The 19,666-nt window shown below is 34.8% G+C and overlaps 1 protein-coding gene across 2 annotated transcripts in view; it reads right to left on the bottom strand.

Moving 5' to 3' along the window:
• ABCI11 (non-intrinsic ABC protein 14) overlaps positions 1 to 19,666 on the bottom strand; it is a 275,549-nt gene that overhangs the window by 205,038 nt on the left and 50,845 nt on the right. Inside the window, exons 3-5 of one of the 2 annotated variants that reach the window (XM_089825555.1) lie at positions 2,019 to 2,098; positions 1,743 to 1,794; positions 1,481 to 1,614 (exon numbers count right to left, since the gene is read on the bottom strand). In XM_089825555.1, coding sequence (XP_089681681.1) covers positions 1,481 to 1,614; positions 1,743 to 1,794; positions 2,019 to 2,098 — 266 coding nt within the window. Of the gene's footprint in view, positions 1 to 1,480; positions 1,615 to 1,742; positions 1,801 to 2,018; positions 2,099 to 19,666 lie in introns of both variants that reach the window. The other variant, XM_089825547.1, reaches the window with a different exon arrangement.

The raw sequence follows: 19,666 nt of genomic DNA, 5'->3' as shown, positions 1-19,666 counted from the left end.
AATTCATCCATCATAAGCAAAAAAGTGTCATCGGGAGTTTTTACAACCCAACCATGGATCTTTTGATCATGACTAACCATTGCCCATACAACTTTCAGTGAATGTAGCTCAGCCCCAGTTTCTATTTTCTCGCCATCTGCGACTTGGTGTAGAACCCGCAATTGGTGACCCTTTCTAACTAGACATTGCACTACTAATTCTAATGGCTAACATATACTACCAGGAGCATAGTACCACCTTGGCCAAAGTTTTAAAGAGTACAAGCACTTACCTAGTGCAGTCAATGTCACCACCAAGCTCAATCCATGGACCTCCTGGCCTGATAAGTTGGATATTCCTATCTTTATGGCATTAACTTTCTTAGGTATCACATGTTATAGTAAATACATCCTACCCATCCCAAGGTTGTATCTGTAATCATGACAGATTGATTTTCCAAAACTGGTCTCAAGAAGATTTAGTTCAAAACAGACTCTAAAGCTCAAGACCACATGATTCTGATCTCTCAAGGTAAAGACACATGTTCCAAATCATGAATTTCAGATTAGTTGTTTAATGAGATGTCATACCAATCAACAATCCCAATCTGGTTAGATCTTAATTGAAATCAGATTAAAGACAAAGGTTGCACAGGGACAGGGGTACTTAGGGTATGGGTATGGGTACACCTAATTTTCAAAATTGGGGACCGGGGTACTAGGGTAGATTCAGTATAATTTAACATTTATAAAATCTGAAAATTTGAGACAACGGTTTTTCAAAACAAGAAAGGTGAAAGTTTGCAGATGGAATGTATTGTTTCTTCCAAGCAGAATACTGTCTTTGTTGAATCATGGTAACTGCAAAGTAAATCCTTCTCTTGGTTAACTTCAAAGTAACCAAAGAAACAACAAATCGCACTCCTATGAGTTAAAGTTACATTCAAAGAAAGTACCACTCATTTAATCTTATATTTCAACAACTCACTAAACCTGATGACTGTTGAGTTGCTTAGAAGCGAGACACGGTCTTCGCCAAATCATGTCGGTTACCTAGGTTGCCATCCTCCCAATTTACCAGTCAAGCCAAGGAAAGAAAGAACTCTGATTCCAAGGAGTCAAAATTTATAGTATGAAGAGAGTACCACTGACTGCGTCTAATTCTTGACAATATGTTCTTGTTAGTTCATATGTCTGGTTACTAAGGTTTCTTCCCAGTAAGACACAGTCCGTTGAATCAAGGCAATCAACAAGGTGATCATTTGCATGGTTTACCTTCAAAAGAAGTAAAAAAATCTTATTTCTAAAGAGTCACATCTGGTTCCTTACTTTTTGGGACGACAATTATGACAACACAATGGCTGCGTACTAAATAAAGGGCCCTTCAAATTAAAATTCAACTTGCTAGTAGGTATTAGATTTCACACATATTAGCAGCTAGTGACTAAAGATGAGGATGATATTGTCTCCATAAACAAAGCCTTACTGTTCTGGGGTGTTACCTCTCTGGAAACTGGAAAACAAGGCCAACATTTGAAGCTGATAAAATTTCTTCAGACTCGTTTGACTGCCCATCTAGCCTTTTCTTTTTTAAACAGATTGACCCCACTGTCGGTTTTGCTAAGCCACTGAGAACCTACAAAATATTAAATAAAGTAATTCCTGAAAATATTGATAGCATAAATAGTCCCACTTTCAAGACAGTTTTAGAACCAAAATATGCAAGCAATTTGCACTGAGAAAATGCATTAAATATTAACTTGCCTGCAATAATGTTGTCTTTCCACTGCCACTGCGCCCATATATCAAACCTAAGCTGAATCTTACAGAAAGAATCAGTTAAAAGCCCATGCAGTTCAATAATGAACATACTGAAAGCATGTGAATAGGTAAGATTAGATTGAAGATCCTGGGAATTTTTTAATTATCATACAGCTCTTTTCTGGAAGGTAAGGAGCAACTTGATTTAAAAGAAAAATGCGGGGTATCTACTTTGCAAATCCATATTTATAATGGAAGAAGTTTAGTATTATTATGCACCTCTTTTCTGGAAGAGAAAAAGAAACTCGATTTAAAAGATTATGTTGGGTACCAGGTACACGATAGCTTACACCTTGCACCTTCAAACCATAAGCCTCATTGTCAGGTAGTTTAGTCTACCTTAAAAGCCTTCGACAACCCAATCCAAGTGGTATACAATAATATGAAATAAACAAATAAAACAAGTGAAAAGGACTCAAAAATTCAACACAAAAAGTACTAATCATACTATTATAGCCCATTATTCTCGATTGCCTATGAAAACAAGTTCAGTAAACAAAATAATTACATATCAAAAAAAGATACCACCTTTACAAGTCAAAACATGTTGATGATATGAATTTGCAGGATAGGTCACTTCCCTTGTACAATATAAGCGCAACTTTTTGTTGATGCCAATATACGTTTGTCCAACTTAATCAAAGATAAAAACTTTGACATAAAAAATCTTGCTAAGTGTCTATATTGTTATGCTAATCATGTCGGAAGATTAAACATGGCAACTGCTATACATAGAATTCATTGCACTCCAGATATATAATATTTTATATGCACATATTGACATTCATAAAGAGGTATTCTCTTTAAGGAGCTTGAAATTGCTCTAGGCTGAGTGATGCACTGCAGTAGCAGCAAGTTTTTAGGCCCCACTTATTTGATTTCTGACCAGTAACTAGATGTCTGCCTAACTCATTTCCATAGGGTTTTCAATTTCAAAAGTTTCTGGAAGGGGCCTGCAGCTTCCCCTTCTAGACCCCAAACTTCCTACAGTTTAGTAGTTGTAGCCAAGTCTGTACAACCATCCAGAGAGGAATTTCTCCAATTAGTGTAGAAGCATGTTCAGTTTATTGCTATTTGGCTTTTAGCTTCTTCAAGAGTATCAAATTGTTTCTAAAGAAAGGTGTGATGTTCCACTGGTCCCATGTGCTTAATAGCAGCTACCCATTGATCTCGTGTACTTGATAGCTGGTCCCATGTACTTGATGACTAGTTACCTATTGGTCCCATATGCCTGATGGCCAGTTACCCATTGGTCCCGTGTGCCAAATAGGCAATTACCTGATGGTCGTACAGTATAGCTGAATGGAGTGAACAGTGATGTACGGACTGTTTGGGGTGCATCGTACGGGAGCTTTGAATGGAGTACGGAGGGTGGTGTTGATGGACGTACGTTAACCTGGAGAGTCGTACAGTATGGTGATGTTGTGGTACAGACACAGATGGTCGTATGGTATGGTAATGTTGTAGCATGAGCAAAGATGGCTGTACGGAATGGTAATGCTGCAACACAGACAAATGCACTATGTTGCACCAAACCAAGTGTAGCAGATCGTGTACGGATAGAAGGTGGATTCAGTCTTGAAAACCATAAACAAACTTATAGTCCCGAATACATCAAATGAAAGCCAAACAAGAATGGAGATTAAACACGAATATCCTTCAATTAATATTTGCAATAAGATGGTGCTCCGATTTGCCAAATCTGAGTGAAGTATTACATGCAACGGAATAGGATGAGGGTTGAATCCCATCGAAACCAAACAAGCCAAGTAGGGAAGATCTTTCACTTCCGAAATGGCGAACAATAGAGAATTCCAACGGGAATTCGCAATACAAAAGAAATAATCCAAAATCGCATACCTACGACTACCTACAAGTCGTGCTTAAATACCCGTCGGGGAAAACCTTTCCGAGGGTGTACAAAGATAGCCGACGGCAACACTTACCAACGGAAACTAAAATAAAAATAGGTCTGAGATATATTAAATCGGTCGGAACCACAAATACAAATATTAACTTGGGCCCCATATTAATTAATTAAAGTAACTAATTAAAAGTCCTTTTATTATATTATTTAAATTCTGGGACCAGTTAATTAATTAATTAATTTAATTTAATTATTACAATAAAAATTGGGGACATTACAAAAGGCTGATGTTGTGCGCCAAACAGAAAAGCCTTTGCAAAAGGTGGAATTTCATATGCGGAGTCAATAAGAGCAAGCTTTCCTCTAAAATTTCATGAGCCCACATGCAAAAGAAAATGTTTGAACTGAAAGATTAGATTTTTTATGATTGAATATATTATATAACCAATTCCAATTCACGCAATGATCCTATCAAGAAGCACCTTACTCTAATCAAGAGTCTTTTACTATGGCATATTCCTCCTAATATATTCCTCCTAATAAGATGAAAGACCTTTCTTCTTCACAATCCCTTAGGTTATAAATAGACATTGACTGCCAAAGAAAAAGGGATCAATCCTGTTTGTGTAAATAACGTATTTTACCTAACTAGTTCACAAGTAGGTCCTATTCACATGCATACTTAGGTCCTTGGGACTCTTTAGAGACGTCTTAGTTGTCATGTAATCTTATCTTAGCATTTACTTATGGTCTTAGGCTATTTAATAATTATTTAGTTGTCTCAAGTCAATTAAGTTAAGACACACGCCATGATCTTGTCTAATCCTATCTTTCATCGTACTCCTCTATAAGCAACACATCATGTGTATAGGTTGTGATGAAATGTCCAATAACATCTAATCCATTGTGTCCATATTAGACATTATTTTGGCCTTTCTACTTTCTTTTTGAAGGCATCTTTTAGATTTACAAGTGAGCTTGAAAGATTAAGTCCATTGTTTACTCTAACAAGGTACCAAAGATAGAGATCTACAAGTCCCTACTTAAATCTGGGAGGTAATGAAGTTTGAGTTTTTCTCTAGGTAAACTTTGTCATTAGTTGAACCTCACCATTCAATTCAAGGCCTCTAATAAAGTCAGTTTTCGCTTTTGCTTCGTCAAAATCTGACATCCAAGGCCAGATCTATAAGAGTTTCACTGTGGGTGATGGTTGTCAAATCCAAGAGATAGCTGACAGTTTGGAGCACTCTGAGCTAAAATAGACCTTTCCATTACATTTGAAATGCCCAAAAACCCTAAGATGGAATGTCAAATTGTCTAAATTCATGATTTTTGTCCTAGGCCATCATAGTTTTTTTCTACAATTTCGTTGTCATGCAGAGTTTGCATAGCTCTATACCTTGCTAACATCAACAGTTTTGCAAACGGTCAGAAAGAATGTTCCTTGTTTTGAGCAACATATTATTTTGCTGGTGTAAACTTTGCACTAGCAATGTGTCACCCTATGTCAGCAGTCATTATTGTTGAAGTATAGCATCAGTCGAAGTGATATACTCATTACGTTGAGTATTTGTATTCATGATTTATATGAACATTGTTTTATGTCTCATATAACTGATAAGAATATATATATATATATATATATATATATATATATATATATATATATATATATATATATATATATATATATATATAGAGTATTTGTATTCATGATTTATATAAACATTGTCTTATGTCTCATATTACTGATAAGAATGTGTGTGTGTGTGTGTGTGAGTGAGAGAGACTTACATAAGCTACGGGACATGACTCTGTTGTAGCCTCTGTTGGATTCATTTTATTTAAGCTACCCCATTGATGATAAATTGTCCTTAAGATAAGTATATTATATATTATGCCTTATATATCTTATTTATAATATATATATGATATATGTGATATAATATGTATTATATATATTATGCATTATATATATTATTATTTAATAATTTCATATAATATTACATATATGGTTAATATATTTTAATTATATATATGTTAAAGATGAGTTATACATATAGTTATTTATAAACTAAATGGCGATTAACTATAGAGACATGTCTACTCCTCTCATATTTATATGAGATCCAAATCTGCATTAGGAAATCATCAATTACAATGGCAATGTTACTACATTTGCAGAAACGATCCCAGAAAAACAACATGGTATCAGAGCCAACTGCATATGTAATAAAGAAGATACAAAGAAAACAAAAAGGTGATGAAGCAATAGGAATCCATGTAGGCAGTCAAACAGCCAACGAATCACATAGAAGGATAACACACATCATTTGTCCATATTATACGACTTGGCAAAAGTGTGGTGTTACAAGAAGAGTTTGTAGTACATCATATCAATCCATGAAAACAATAGAGTTTCTGCAATATTCTCTCATTAATTTTTAGCATTGAATATAATCATCAGGAGTCTATGTGTAATCCAATATCCAGTACACCCACATGTCACTTCATATCTGAAATGGAACTGACTTCAAAGAGAACTGATGTTTTCATTGATGATATATTATATTTAACTATCATTGAAGCCAGTATTATGATACGACAGACCTGGAAGAACAACATACAATAAAACTTTTAAATCTCATTACCACATAAGAGTAATCAGTTAGAGAAGGGAGATGGGCATGGATTGCGCCCCCTTATGCAATTCCTAGATGTTATATATATTACATCCCTTAAGGCAAACAAGTTACTGACACTCACATCAACATTCCTTGCACAAGATGAGCTATGATGGAGAGAAGAATTGTACAAGAGAGGACAAGATGGTTAAACTCTAAAGTGATGAAGTTTCTTTTTCACAGTCAACCTTGACTCAAGTTCTGCTCTATATACCCCTAGTGAAATTAGTAACATTAAGGCAGACAAGATTATGTTACTAAAGACAAAGAATCCAAAGGCAGACAAGATTCTTGAAACAATTATATCACAGGATGGAAAATACTAATTGGTAACTTGTCGTCTTGAGATCCTGCTCTTGCTGCTTCATTATTGTAAAGACTCTCAATCCTAAGACTCACACCCACTGCAGGAACTTGCGTCCTCGAACTGCAATTGAACTCTCCTGCAGGAAGTGTACAGTTTATAAACAAGGGAAAATATACGACCCAAATAGGAATTACAAGTGCAATAATTAACTTGTGTATGTCCATGTATTGTGAACCGTTAAATTTTGTGCGGCTTTGGCTTCTTTTGTTGGCAGATATGACATTAGTGGATGCCTTCAAAACTTGTCCCTCCCAAAAGACACATTTTTCAGTGTAATCAAACTGCAACACTCATCCTCGTCAATTTCTTTTTTATATGTCTATACTCAACATATTTTCCTTCAAATGGTGTTTGACGAGCTCTGTTCATTGTTTTTTTGGTCTTCATTTTACCATTAGGGAATTTTTGTTCCACACGTCTTCATATTAGCGCATTGATGGAACTTGGGATGTTCCTTATTAATGCCTATTTTTCATATGTCATTCCGCACTCAGCATGAGGGATTGACAAAGTGCCCAATCATAAGTAGCTTCCTTAGATGAAGTAACACAACTCTAATGTTTTCATTCATTTCACTCCAAATTTGTAAATAATTGAGTTCTAAGACTCGGTAACTTCATTTAAATAACCAGGGAATTCCTCGAAAGAGTGATGTTCTTATATACTCATTCAACAAACATCTTTATTTAAAGACATTTGTTTTTTTAAAAGAGCAATGATTAATAATTGCAAAGAAACCATTAAAAACACACCGCACCATGGATTTGCGGGACCCGCCACCAAGCTAAGTGGAGGTAAGGGTCATGTCAAATAATTTACTTATATTATTGCTATTAGATTGGTATAAGTTTCCTAAGATGGTAAATATACCAATTCACTTGATTTCATAAAGATAAATGTAATATATTTTTGATATTTAGATATTCTAATTTCCTTGCACTATCGATATGTTAATGATAGGCATTTAAGAAATAATTATATTGAAATAAGGAAATAATATGTTGAAAATATAAATAAAAGCGTATATATTTAATTTAGATATTTATCTATATTATTTTAAAATGATCTTATTTTTTATTTTTTAAAAGAGCTATGTGCCTTGATCTTTTCCTCTAAGAATGTTATTGCAGGAAGATGAAGATTGAGATTTAGAGGAAGTATGACATTTTGAATCTAAGGCAACTTTGGATAAGGAGCTCAAATGATTGATGTAATGTCCCCATCTTTTTAACTTCTCAATGGAGTTCGTAGCCTTTTATTCTTTGAACGCTGGAGAAATAAGGTGAAATAATTAAATTAATTTCTTATAAAGTCATTAAATAATTTAAAAATTAAAAGGTGACTTTATATTTAATTAATTTAATTAAAAAGTGACAAATAAATATTAAATCATAAGTCACTAAAATAATATTATATTATATGGAAAAGAGAATCTTCTAGAAGCACAATTAATTATTGTTGGAAAGGAGGAAGCTTCTAGAAAAGTGCAATAAAATAATATTTTATGTTCTTCTAGAAGGGATGAAGGAATAGAATAAATAAAGGATACAGCCTCATTGTAGGGCATCCAGATTTGATATTGACATTTGCTTGTGCACTTGTGGAGCCAAAGGTTTCTGCAGGACATTTCAGTCATTGAGAACGATAATTCTCTTTGATTGGCAACTTTGAGGCTGTGAAACTATCAGCTGATATTGTTGCATTTGTTGGAGGTGATATTTCAATCATCTCATTGAAGCTTATTGAGTTTTTGCAACAATTCATAAAGAAGATACACTTCAGATTTAAGGATCATTCGATGCCATCATTTTATCTGCACTTTGGAAGGAGTTAAACAACTAATTCGGAGGCATATTAGGAAGTTTATACCCATCTGCTACAGTGCCATTGCTCCAAGAATTGTGAATGGTCTTATTGCTACAGTGGTCGTGAGTAGTATTGCTACAATGCTGTGAACAATACCACTACAGTGCATGACAGATTCTAATCAGTTTTAAAGCTGCCTACCAATCTCAGGTTCCCTTCATTTTATCTTCATATTTATGCATTATCTGAAAATACATCTACATGGTTCTGTATGGACAGTCTAGTTAGATTGTTGAAGGCATTGTAACCTGATTTTATATCAGAATTTTTATATCAACAAAATATCAATTTTGAAGTTTGAATTATAATGTTAGTTGCATGCCAACTGTTTCACATAATGTCACTTGGCTGTAAGTGTTAATTTGCATTGAATAGATGTCATATATTGCATCAAGAAAAAAGAAAAAAAGAGTTGCATTTCATGTTAGGTGTAGACTAAGCAGAAGAGAAGTCATTTTTAGTCATCCTATGATATTAGAAGTCTTCTTTCTTATTCTGAAAACAAATTGAAAATAAAATCAGTCATATATCCCTCTGTGTACAAATGTTTGACAAAATTTCTAAAAGCAAACATAGCAAGTTTTCAATCAGATTTGGATAGGGATATTACAATGGTATCAGAGCTTTCATCCTGCCATCCTGTGATCAGTCAAACAGTAGATGAGTGAGAGAGAAATCAGATGTTATAACAGGGAACAACAGAGACAACAATATCAGAATCCTCAGGTTGAAGGGGATACATTCTCAGAAGCATTAAGAGAAAGAGATACTAGCAAAACTATTCAAAATATGGCAGAACAAGAAAATAGGGATACAAAAGCTGAAAGGAAATTTGATACCATCCTTGATATGATGTCACGCTTATTAGCAAAAATGGATCAGCAAGCTACTCAAAATCAAAACACAGCTGAACATAGTGGAGTTAATGAGGAAAGGTCTATACATTGCGTTGAAGATACTAGAGGATTAGCCCCTAGGCCTCTTTTTCCCACCTTTACACCAAGAGAAAAACAACCACATGCTGCTCCAGCTATTTCTTTTGGAGACGAAACCAGACAAGCCTACTTGGAGTATACCACTCTCCCTCCCAATATGAGAGAAATATGGACATTTGATCAATTCATGAATCAAAGAAATAGGAGAGGAGGAAGGAATGATCACTATGCTCCAAGAAATGACTATCAACAAACACTTGGTAAGATTTTCATGCCTTACCATGATGGAAGTAACAAATGCACAGCTAAGTCTTGGGTTCAAAAGCTTGATAATTATCTTTCTTTGAGACCAATGCCTGAAGAGGATGCCATAAGGTTTGCCACACTACATCTTGAAGGAGCTGCTCACGAGTGGTGGTATCATGGGTTAGTCACTCTTGGACACAACCTTATCACTACATATGAGGAGTTTACCAATAGGTTGATTGAAAGGTTTGATGTCAAAGATCCTGAGGTGAGTTTTCGTGAATTGGCACAACTAAAACAGCATAGTTCCCTTGATACTTATGTGAATGACTTCCAACATTTATCGGTCATGGTTCCTAACATCAGTGAAAGAAGATTGGTGATCTTATTCATGGAAGGATTGATGGAGCCATTGAAGGGTTGGTTGAAAGCTTTCAATCCTCCCTCACTACAGGAAGCAACGAAGAAGGCACGAAGCATGGAGTTCACTGCCCCTACCAGCAAGTTTACATTACAGGGAACATTTTCCAATCGTGACAACAAGAAGTTTCCTAAGAAGGAGGACAAAGCTAAAGGTAAGTCTACTTTTCCATTTGACCGGGAGACTCTTAATGATTTAAGGAAGAGGAAACTATGCTTCTATTATAAGGGACCATATGATATTAACCATGACTGCCTTATGAAACCTATGGGGAAGTCAAATCGTGCAATGTGGGCACTAATTGAAGATTCTGATTCAAACCAGCAATCTGAAATTAATGATTTAGAATTAGAAAAATCAAAACATGATGAAGAATTAGAGGAAGAAGTGAAGCTTAAAGAGGCTCATCTCACAAGTATTCAACAAGAAGGGTCTTTTAGGATGCGAGGGGTTCTTGCTGGTCAAATGATTATTACCCTTCTTGATACAAGTGCGACACACAATTTCATTGATGCTAGGCTTGTTGAGAGTCATGATATACGCACTGAGGACTTTGAGGGAATTCAAGTTAAGGTTGTTGATGGTTACACTCTTAGGTGTGACAAGATGATTTCAAATTTGCCCATGCACTTGAATAATTATGAATTCAAAGCAGATTTTTATGTGGTGAACATGGGAGACACAGATATGGTTTTGGGAATGAATAGGGTTACATGACATAGGAATATTCACCCTCAACCTTCGTGAGATAGAAATGAGATTTGAGGTGGATGGAAAAACTCATGTGCTGAAAGCACTGAAAGACACCAGTTGCAAGACTATTTCTTTCAAGAAAATGGAACATCTCTTGCGTCATGACATGGTTGAGTGGGCAGCAGGTTGTGTTTTGAAGCCAACACAGGAAGAGCAGCAAAAACCTGTTTATCCTCCTGATATACAAGAGTTGAGGATCAAGCATCATAAGGTTTTTAGCAAGATTCCACCTGGTAGACCTCCAGATAGAGGGATAGAGCACATCATCGAATTGGGGGAGGGCTCTAAGCCCGTGATAGTCACTCCCTATAGGCACCCTAAGCGGCTCAAAGATGAGATAGAAAAAACTATCAAGGAGTTACTAGCTATGGGGCATATTAGACCAAGTAAGTCACCTTTTGCTTCATCAGTAGTATTGGTTAAAAAGAAGGATGGTACTCTAAGGATGTGTATTGATTATAGAATGCTTAACAAAAGAACAATCAAGAACAAATATCCCATTCCAAGGATTGATGAGTTGATTGATGAATTGCATGGTGCCAAGTACTTCTCCAAAATTGATCAGAGATCGGGTTACCACCAAATTCATGTGAGGGAAGAAGATATTGAGGAGACAGCTTTTTGTTGCCACTGTGGACATTTTGAGTTTGTGGTTATGCCGTATGGGCTAACCAATGCCCCTACTACACTCCAGTCTACTATGAATAGGGTATTTCATTCACAATTGAGGCGATTTGTGTTAGTTTTCTTTGATGATATCTTGGTTTATAGCAAGACATGGAAAGAGCATCTTGCACATCTTGACATAGTTTTGGGTATTCTTGGTAACGAATCTCTATATGCCAAGGAATCTAAATATGACTTGGGCATGATAGAATTATTATATTTGGGTCACATCATTAGTGCAGAAGGAGTTCGGATGGATCCAAATAAGGTCAAGGTAATTGTTGAGTGGCCTACTCAGACGAATCTGACACAACTTAGAGGATTTTTGGACTTATGTGGATTCTATCGCAGATTTGTCAATGGGTATTCTCGCCATGCAGCACTCCTTACAAATTTGACCACGAAAGGGGCTTTTGTTTGGACTCGTGAGGCGCAGGAATGCTTTGAGATGTTCAAACGACTTTTGACTACTTGTCCGATGCTTGCATTGCCTAATTTCACTAAACCCTTTGAGTTGCAATGTGACACTTCAGGTGAGGGGATTGGAGATGTCCTTATAAAAGACAAACATCCCATTACATATGAGAGCAGGAAGCTAAGAGGTCTTGAGAGGAGCTACAGTATATATGACAAGGAAATGTTGGCCATTATGCATGCATTGGCCAAGTTCAAGTAGTACTTAGTGGGCAGTAAGTTCGTTGTAAAAACAGACCATAATAGCTTGCGACATTTTCTTGGGCAGCAGGATCTTAATGACCGTCAACAGAAGTGGGTAAGCAAGTTGCAATCTTATGACTTTGACATTTCTTTTGTCAAAGGTTCACAGAATATAGTCATTGATGCCTTGTCTTGCCAAACACATTTGAGCTTTATGGCTGAGGTTTCAGAGGATTGGAGTCATTTGATTGTGGCAGAATATGCTAAGGATTCTTGGGCTTTGGGTATTATCGATGGGTCACTGCAAGATGATAGATAACGGTGGTGAATGATCTTATTATTTACAAGGGGATGATCTTCTTGACTCCAGGATCAGAAGTAAAGAACATAGTATTGAGGTTCTTTCATGATTCACCATTAGCAGACCATCCCAAGTATTTCAAAACCTATCGACAAGTTTGCGAGAGGTTCACTTGGAAGGGATTAAAATTTGATGTTCTACGATATGTTAGGGAGTGTGTTGTTTGTCAACAGAACAAACACGACCATACATATCCTGTTGGTTTATTATAGTCACTTCCAATTCCAGACAGGAAGTGGGAATGTATATCCATGGATTTCAGCAGAGGGTTGCCAAAAGCGCACGGTAAGGATTACGTATATGTGGTGGTTGATCGCTCGACCAAGTTTCCACATTTCTTTCTGGACACTATTTCATATTTAGTCACACAAGTTGTCGAACTATTTTTTTCGTGAGGTGTTTAGATTGCATGGATTACCACGAAACATTGCTAGTGACCGATACAATTGGTTTATGAGCAATTTTTGGCAGGAGCTTTTTAGATTGTGTGGGACCAAGCTTTCTTAGAGTACTAGTTACCACCCTCAGACAGATGGACAGACGGAGATAGTCAACAAATGGGTGGAAGGGTACCTAAATATTATATTGTTGGGCACCAAAAAGGGTGGGTTAAGTGGATATACCTTTGTGAGTACTGCTACAATACCACTTACCATCTTTCTATTCAGATGACACCATTCATGGCCTTGTATGGTTATAAGGCTTCTAGCGTTCTTGATTTGTTGATGAGTGATAGTAGAGTGCTTAGTGCTGGAGACATGTTACAGGAAAATCAGGATATCATGAGGGCTCTTCGTGAAAACATCCAGAAGGCACAAAACCAGCAAAAACAATATGCAAATTAGAAGAGAGTGGAAGGCTCTTTTGAGAGTGGTGCAGAGAAACTCAAACCACAATACTATGGACCCTTTCGGGTCATTAGGCAGGTGGGTGAGGTGGCTTATGAGCTAGAGTTGCCGACGGCCAGCAAAGTGCACATTATTTTCCATGTGTCACTCCTCAAGAAGGCACTGGTACATCATGTGGTTCCTTCTGTGGTTCTACCACCCTTATGATGAGGGTAAGTTGATTTTGATTCCAAAGGCTATATTAGATTTTAGAGAGAAGCAGTTGAGAAGTCGTGTCATTAGAGAATATTTGATTAAATGGAAGGACCTACCTATTGAGCATGCTACATGGGAGAGTGAAGAGATTCTGCAAAATCCAGAGTTAAGATTGTTTGAAGACAAGCAATTTCTAGAGGGGCAGACTGTAATGTCTTCATCTTTTCAGCTTCTCAATGGAGTTCTTAGCTTTTCATTCTTTGAAGGCTAAGTGGAGAAATAAGGTGAAATAATTAAATTAATTTCTTATAAAGTCATTAAATAATTTAAAATTAAAAGGTGACTTTATATTTAATTAATTTAATTAAAAAGTGACTAAAATAAATATTAAATCATAAGTCACTAAAATAATAATATATTATATGGAAAAGAGGATCTTCTAGAAGCACAACTAATTATTGTTGGAAAGGAGGAAGCTTCTAGAAAAGTGCAATAAAATAATATTTTATGTTCTTCTAGAAAGGGTGAAGGAATAGAATAAATAGAGGAGAGAGCCTCATTGGAAGTCATCCAGATTTGATATTGACATTTGTTTTTGCGCTTGTGGAGCCAAGGGTTTCTGAAGGACATTTCAGTCATTGAGAATGATAATTCTCTTTGATTGGCAACTTTGAGGCTGTGAAACTATCAGCTGATATTGTTGCATTTGCTAGAGGTGATATTTTAGTCATCTCATTGAAGCTTATTGAGTTTCTGCAGCAATTCATGAAGAAGATACACTTCAGATTTAAGGGTCATTTGATGCCCTCATTTTATCTGCACTTTCGAAGGAGTTAAGCAGCTAATTCGGAGGAATATTAGGAAGTTTATACCCATCTACTACAATGCCATCGCTCCAGGAATCGTGAATGGAGTTATTGCTACAGTGGTCGTGAGTAGTATTGCTACAATGCTATGAACAATACCGCTACAGTGCATGACAGATTCTGATCAGTTCTAAAGCTGCCTATCAATCTCAGGTTCCCTTCATTTTATCTTCATGTTTATGCATTATCTGAAAATACCTCTACATGGTTCTATATGGACAGTCTTGTTAGATTGTTGAAGGCATTGTAACCTGATTTTATATCAGAATTTTTATATCAGCAAAATATCAATTTTGAAGTTTGAATTATAATGTTAGCTGCATGCCAATTGTTTGACCTAATGTCACTTGGCTGTAAGTGTTAATTTGCATTGAATAGATGTCATATATTGCATCAAGAAAAAACAAAAAAGAGTTGCATTTCATGTTAGGTGTAGACTAAGTAGAGGAGAAGTCATTTACAGTCATCCTATGATATTAGAAGTCTTCTTTCTTATTCTGGAAACAAACTGAAAATAAAATCAGTCATATATCCCTCTGCTGTACAAGTGTTTGACAAAATTTCTAAAAGCAAATATAGCAAGTTTTCAATCAGATTCGGATAAGAGATATTACAATTGAGCTCAAAAGTCCTTATTTGTGATTGTATGACATTAATGGGCCTATCCCATTAAGATATTGGCATATTGTGGATAAGTTTGAGAAAATGGAAGGACATGTTCGCTTCTACTATTAACCTTAATAAATGTTTGGAGCTTCAATGAATGAAAAGAGCAAGTTGGGACTTAGAAAGAAGTTGTAAAATTTGATGTGATGTAGAAGTGTTTAACGATATAAAAGTAGGAATTTTACATTGACGGGGGGAATAATAGGCAATGGTTCATTCTCACTTGAACCACCCTTAAAAAAGGAGATATTCGATGACCCTCATGGGTAGATAAGTACTTGTATCTTTTACATTTATCTATTCATCTATTCGTAATTCTATACATACTATAAGGGTTATTTGCTTTGATCTTTTCCTTTATGTTTGAGGATATTCTTACAGGAAAAGAAGGTTGGTGCTTCACATATGCTATCAAATATTGTGCAAACTAAATCTAATGATAGCAGTTCCAAAAACCCTGATGATTAAGATGGTTAAAGTGAGGCTCCTGAAGAAAACATCTTTGATGATTAAGATTATGAGATTCTTCTAACATTAAGAGGGAGTATGACACTTCTTCGAAGGCAATGCTAGAGCTTAAAAGATTGATACTCAAAGGGAGTCTAAAAATACATGTGGGTGATTGCATGATGTTGATGGGCCTACTCCTACATATATCATGAGGGAGTGACAAGTTTGACAGGCATCCTTGAGTAAAGAGAGTTTCTGAGGAAGTAACAAGAGGACCTAACTTCCCAGGATTGATTTTTAGAGGGAGAAATTTTTGTTATGAGAAGTTCAAAGAGAAATTTTTTATAATGTGCTCTCCTCTATGAGAGAGAAATATAAGGTGAAAACCCCTTGTACCACTCTATGACTAGGTTCATAGTACTTACTATTTCACATATGATATGTAATGAAAGGTAACGATTTTTTATTACATATATAAACAGAAGGTAACCATTATAAGATGACGATCTTGTAAATGGTAGAACTATAATCATGGTTCTTTGGGCCAGATTTTGCCAGACACCATGATAACGAACAAACAGAAGGTAATTGTTTGTAAGGTGACGATCTTTCAAATGATAGCCCTGTTATCATGGACATCAATAGATATTGTTTCAGACAATTAGAGATCATAGATAATGATTCCATTATGTTACCATGGACATCTCTAGATATTGTTTTAGACAATTAGAGATCATAGGTAACAAATCTATTATGTTATCATGGACATCTCTAGATATTGTGTCAGACAATTAGAGATCATAGATAACATATCCATTATGATTACTCTAGATATTGTTTCGGACAATTAGAGATCATAATATATGTTATGATAGTGTTCATAACATTGTGATTGTAGTTATTTGACAAGTCACTATTTCAAAGTGTTAAATTCAAATAATATGTTGTGTATAGGTATCCGTGATTCTGATGTCTCATAAAATGTTTTTGTTACTTCTCCCTTGCTAAGAGAGAGTGTTGAAGTATAGCATCAATCGAAGTGATATACTATTACATTAAGTATTTGTATTCATGATTTATATGAACATTGTTTTATGTCTCATATTACTAATAAGAATATATATGTATGTATGTATGTCTATGACTTACATAAGCCATGGGACATGACTTTGTTGTAGCCTCTATTGGATTGATTTTATTAAAGCTACCTCATTGATGATAAATTGTCCTTAAGATAAGTATCTTATATATATAATATATATTATATATTATGCCTTATATATCTTATATATATAATATATATATGATATATGTGATATAATATGTATTATATATATTATGCATTATATATATTATTATATAATTATATAATAATATAATATAATATTACATATATGATAAATCTATGAATATTATATATATGTTAAAGATTAGTTATACATATAGTTATTTATAAACTAAATGGTGATTAACTATAGAGACATGTCTCTAGAAGAGACATTCCTCCTCTCATATTTATATGAGATCCAAATCTGCATTTGGAAATCATCAATTACAATGGCAATGTTACTACATTTGCAGAAACGATCCTAGGAAAACAAAAATTATGTACAAACTGTTAATTCTATATAACTTTGATATCATACTAATCTAAACTACAGATCGTACAGATCTAGTAAAGCATGAATATCCTTAAGTGGATTTGCCTCTTAAAAGCTAATATGATTAACCTAATTGGCGCCTTCCTTGGGAGCATTTAATAGTGTTTTGGTTGCATAGTTATAGTTAGTATAATTACTAACTAATTATGAATTCTGAGAGACGCTGATCTTGGCAATATTATTATTAGTCTATACATAGGGTCGACCTGGAAAGAGTCATGTCCTTTCTAAGGACATGCCTCTTGGGTGCTATATACATAACAGGTAAGAATGTGGATAAAGGACAAATAAAATAAGTCTACTCCTCTAGCGTTGGTGCCTTATGCGATTTATAGTAAGGATAAAAACATTTCTAGAATAATCATCATACTCCAAGCAACACTTAATATACAAGTCTAGTATATTTAAAGACCATCTTCAGCAAGACTAAAGGCATTATATCAATTTTGGTTGTTCAGAATTTGCAAAAAACTTACATAATATAAGAGCTTTGGTAGTCAAACCTAGGCTCTAAAAATTGACAATTAGATTTAAATATCTAGCAACATCCTTCTATCTTCAATGGCTAGCACAATCAGACCCGAAAATAGGTTTGATGGAAAAGAACACTTCATTGCTTGGAAATTCAGAATTATGATGATTTTTGAAGACAATGATGTAATATAGTTTGTTGATAAGGAATCCAAGCAACCTGATGTTGATCCTTGTAAAACTATCTGAATTAAAGGAAACAGGAAAGCTATGCAAATCATATTAGATGGAGTTAAAAATGAAATAGTACCTATGCTAATGAAACATCAAATGGCATTTAACATTATGAGTACATTATTAAATGCATATGAGGTTAACAATGCAACTCAAACCCTTGCACTAAAAAGGCAACTAAATCATATAAAGATAAGGAAAGGAGAATCTATGAATTCATACTTCCTAAGGGTGGCTAGTCTAAGAGATGAACTTACAAGTATAGGGATCATAATTGAAGACAAAAAGCTATCACTTATGGCTATAGATGGGTTATCGGATTCATAGGAAACATTCTCACAAGGAGTAAGTGCTAGAGACAAACTTCTAGACTTCAATAGACTTAAAATAAATTGCCTTCAAGAAGAATCAAAGCAACTCAAGAAAGAGGGAAATTAAAAACTAAAGATGAAAAACTTCATGTCCTCAACACAAATTCCTATAAAGGTAAGAAGAAGCACTTCAAGAAGAAGGATAATCAAAGAAATGACAAACCTAAAAGAGATTTATCCAAAATAAAATGCTTCAAATGTGAAAAAATTGGACACTATGAATCAAATTGCCCTGAGAATACAAAATAGCAAGTAAACTATACAAAAGTTACTAGGAAAGGGGAAAACTATAATCCTGAGAAACATGTATTGTATTCAACGCTATCAAATGAAGTATCAAGCAAAGCATGGGTAATTGATAGTGGATCATCTCGACACATTATAGGATACAAAGAAGTACTAGACTCAATATCAGAATAAGTTAATGATGAAGTTACCATAGGTGATAATTCCACTCATTCTGTCAAAAGAATTGGGAACTACACCTTGAAACTGAAGGTAGGTATTTTTCATCTCAAAAGAGTACTCTATGTACACCAGGAATCAAGAGTAATCTATTTTTTGTTACAGCACTTGAAGATGATTGACATAAAGTTGCATTCATGGACAGTAAAGTAATGACCTAGTCTAAAAACTCTTTATTCAAGAAATCAAAGTTGATTGGTCAAAGAAAGGGATACTTGTATGAATTAAATATTCAAGCCTTAATTCATGAAGTTGCTGATATAAATGAAATGTGGCATAGAAGGTTAGGACATCTAAACTTCAAAGCCTTATCGACTATGGAAAAGATGGTTACAGGTTTACCTAAGTTAAATAAAGATTATTCGAGCATATGCAAAGGATGCGCTCTAGGTAAGAATGCCAAAAGTAGATTTCAAGATAGCACTAGAAAAACTAACAATATTTTAGAATTAGTCTATTCAGATTTATGTTCACCTATGTTTGTTCCTTCTCTTGGAGGATTCTGATACTATATACTTTTTTAGATGATTTCTCTAGGAAAACATGGATTTACTTCTTAATACGTAAAGAATCGGAAGAAATCCTTAAGAGATTTAAAGAATTCAAATCCTTAACTGAAAACCTATCAAGACACAAAATTAAAACTCTTAGGACTGACAATGGAGGGGAATATACTTCAAATTTGTTTAAAGATTTTTGTAAAGAAGCAGGAATTAAAAGAGAGTATTTTGTTCCTTATAACCCAAGGCAAAATGGGGTAACAGAAAGGAAGAATAGAACAATTATAGAAGCAGCAAGAGCTATGATATTTGATCAA

This window comes from Cupressus sempervirens, chromosome 1 (genome assembly GCF_028749045.1).
Source record: "Cupressus sempervirens isolate cs-2001-9-10 chromosome 1, ASM2874904v1, whole genome shotgun sequence".
NCBI classification, from domain to species: Eukaryota; Viridiplantae; Streptophyta; class Pinopsida; order Cupressales; family Cupressaceae; genus Cupressus; species Cupressus sempervirens.
This window is presented reverse-complemented; position numbering and strand designations above follow the sequence as displayed.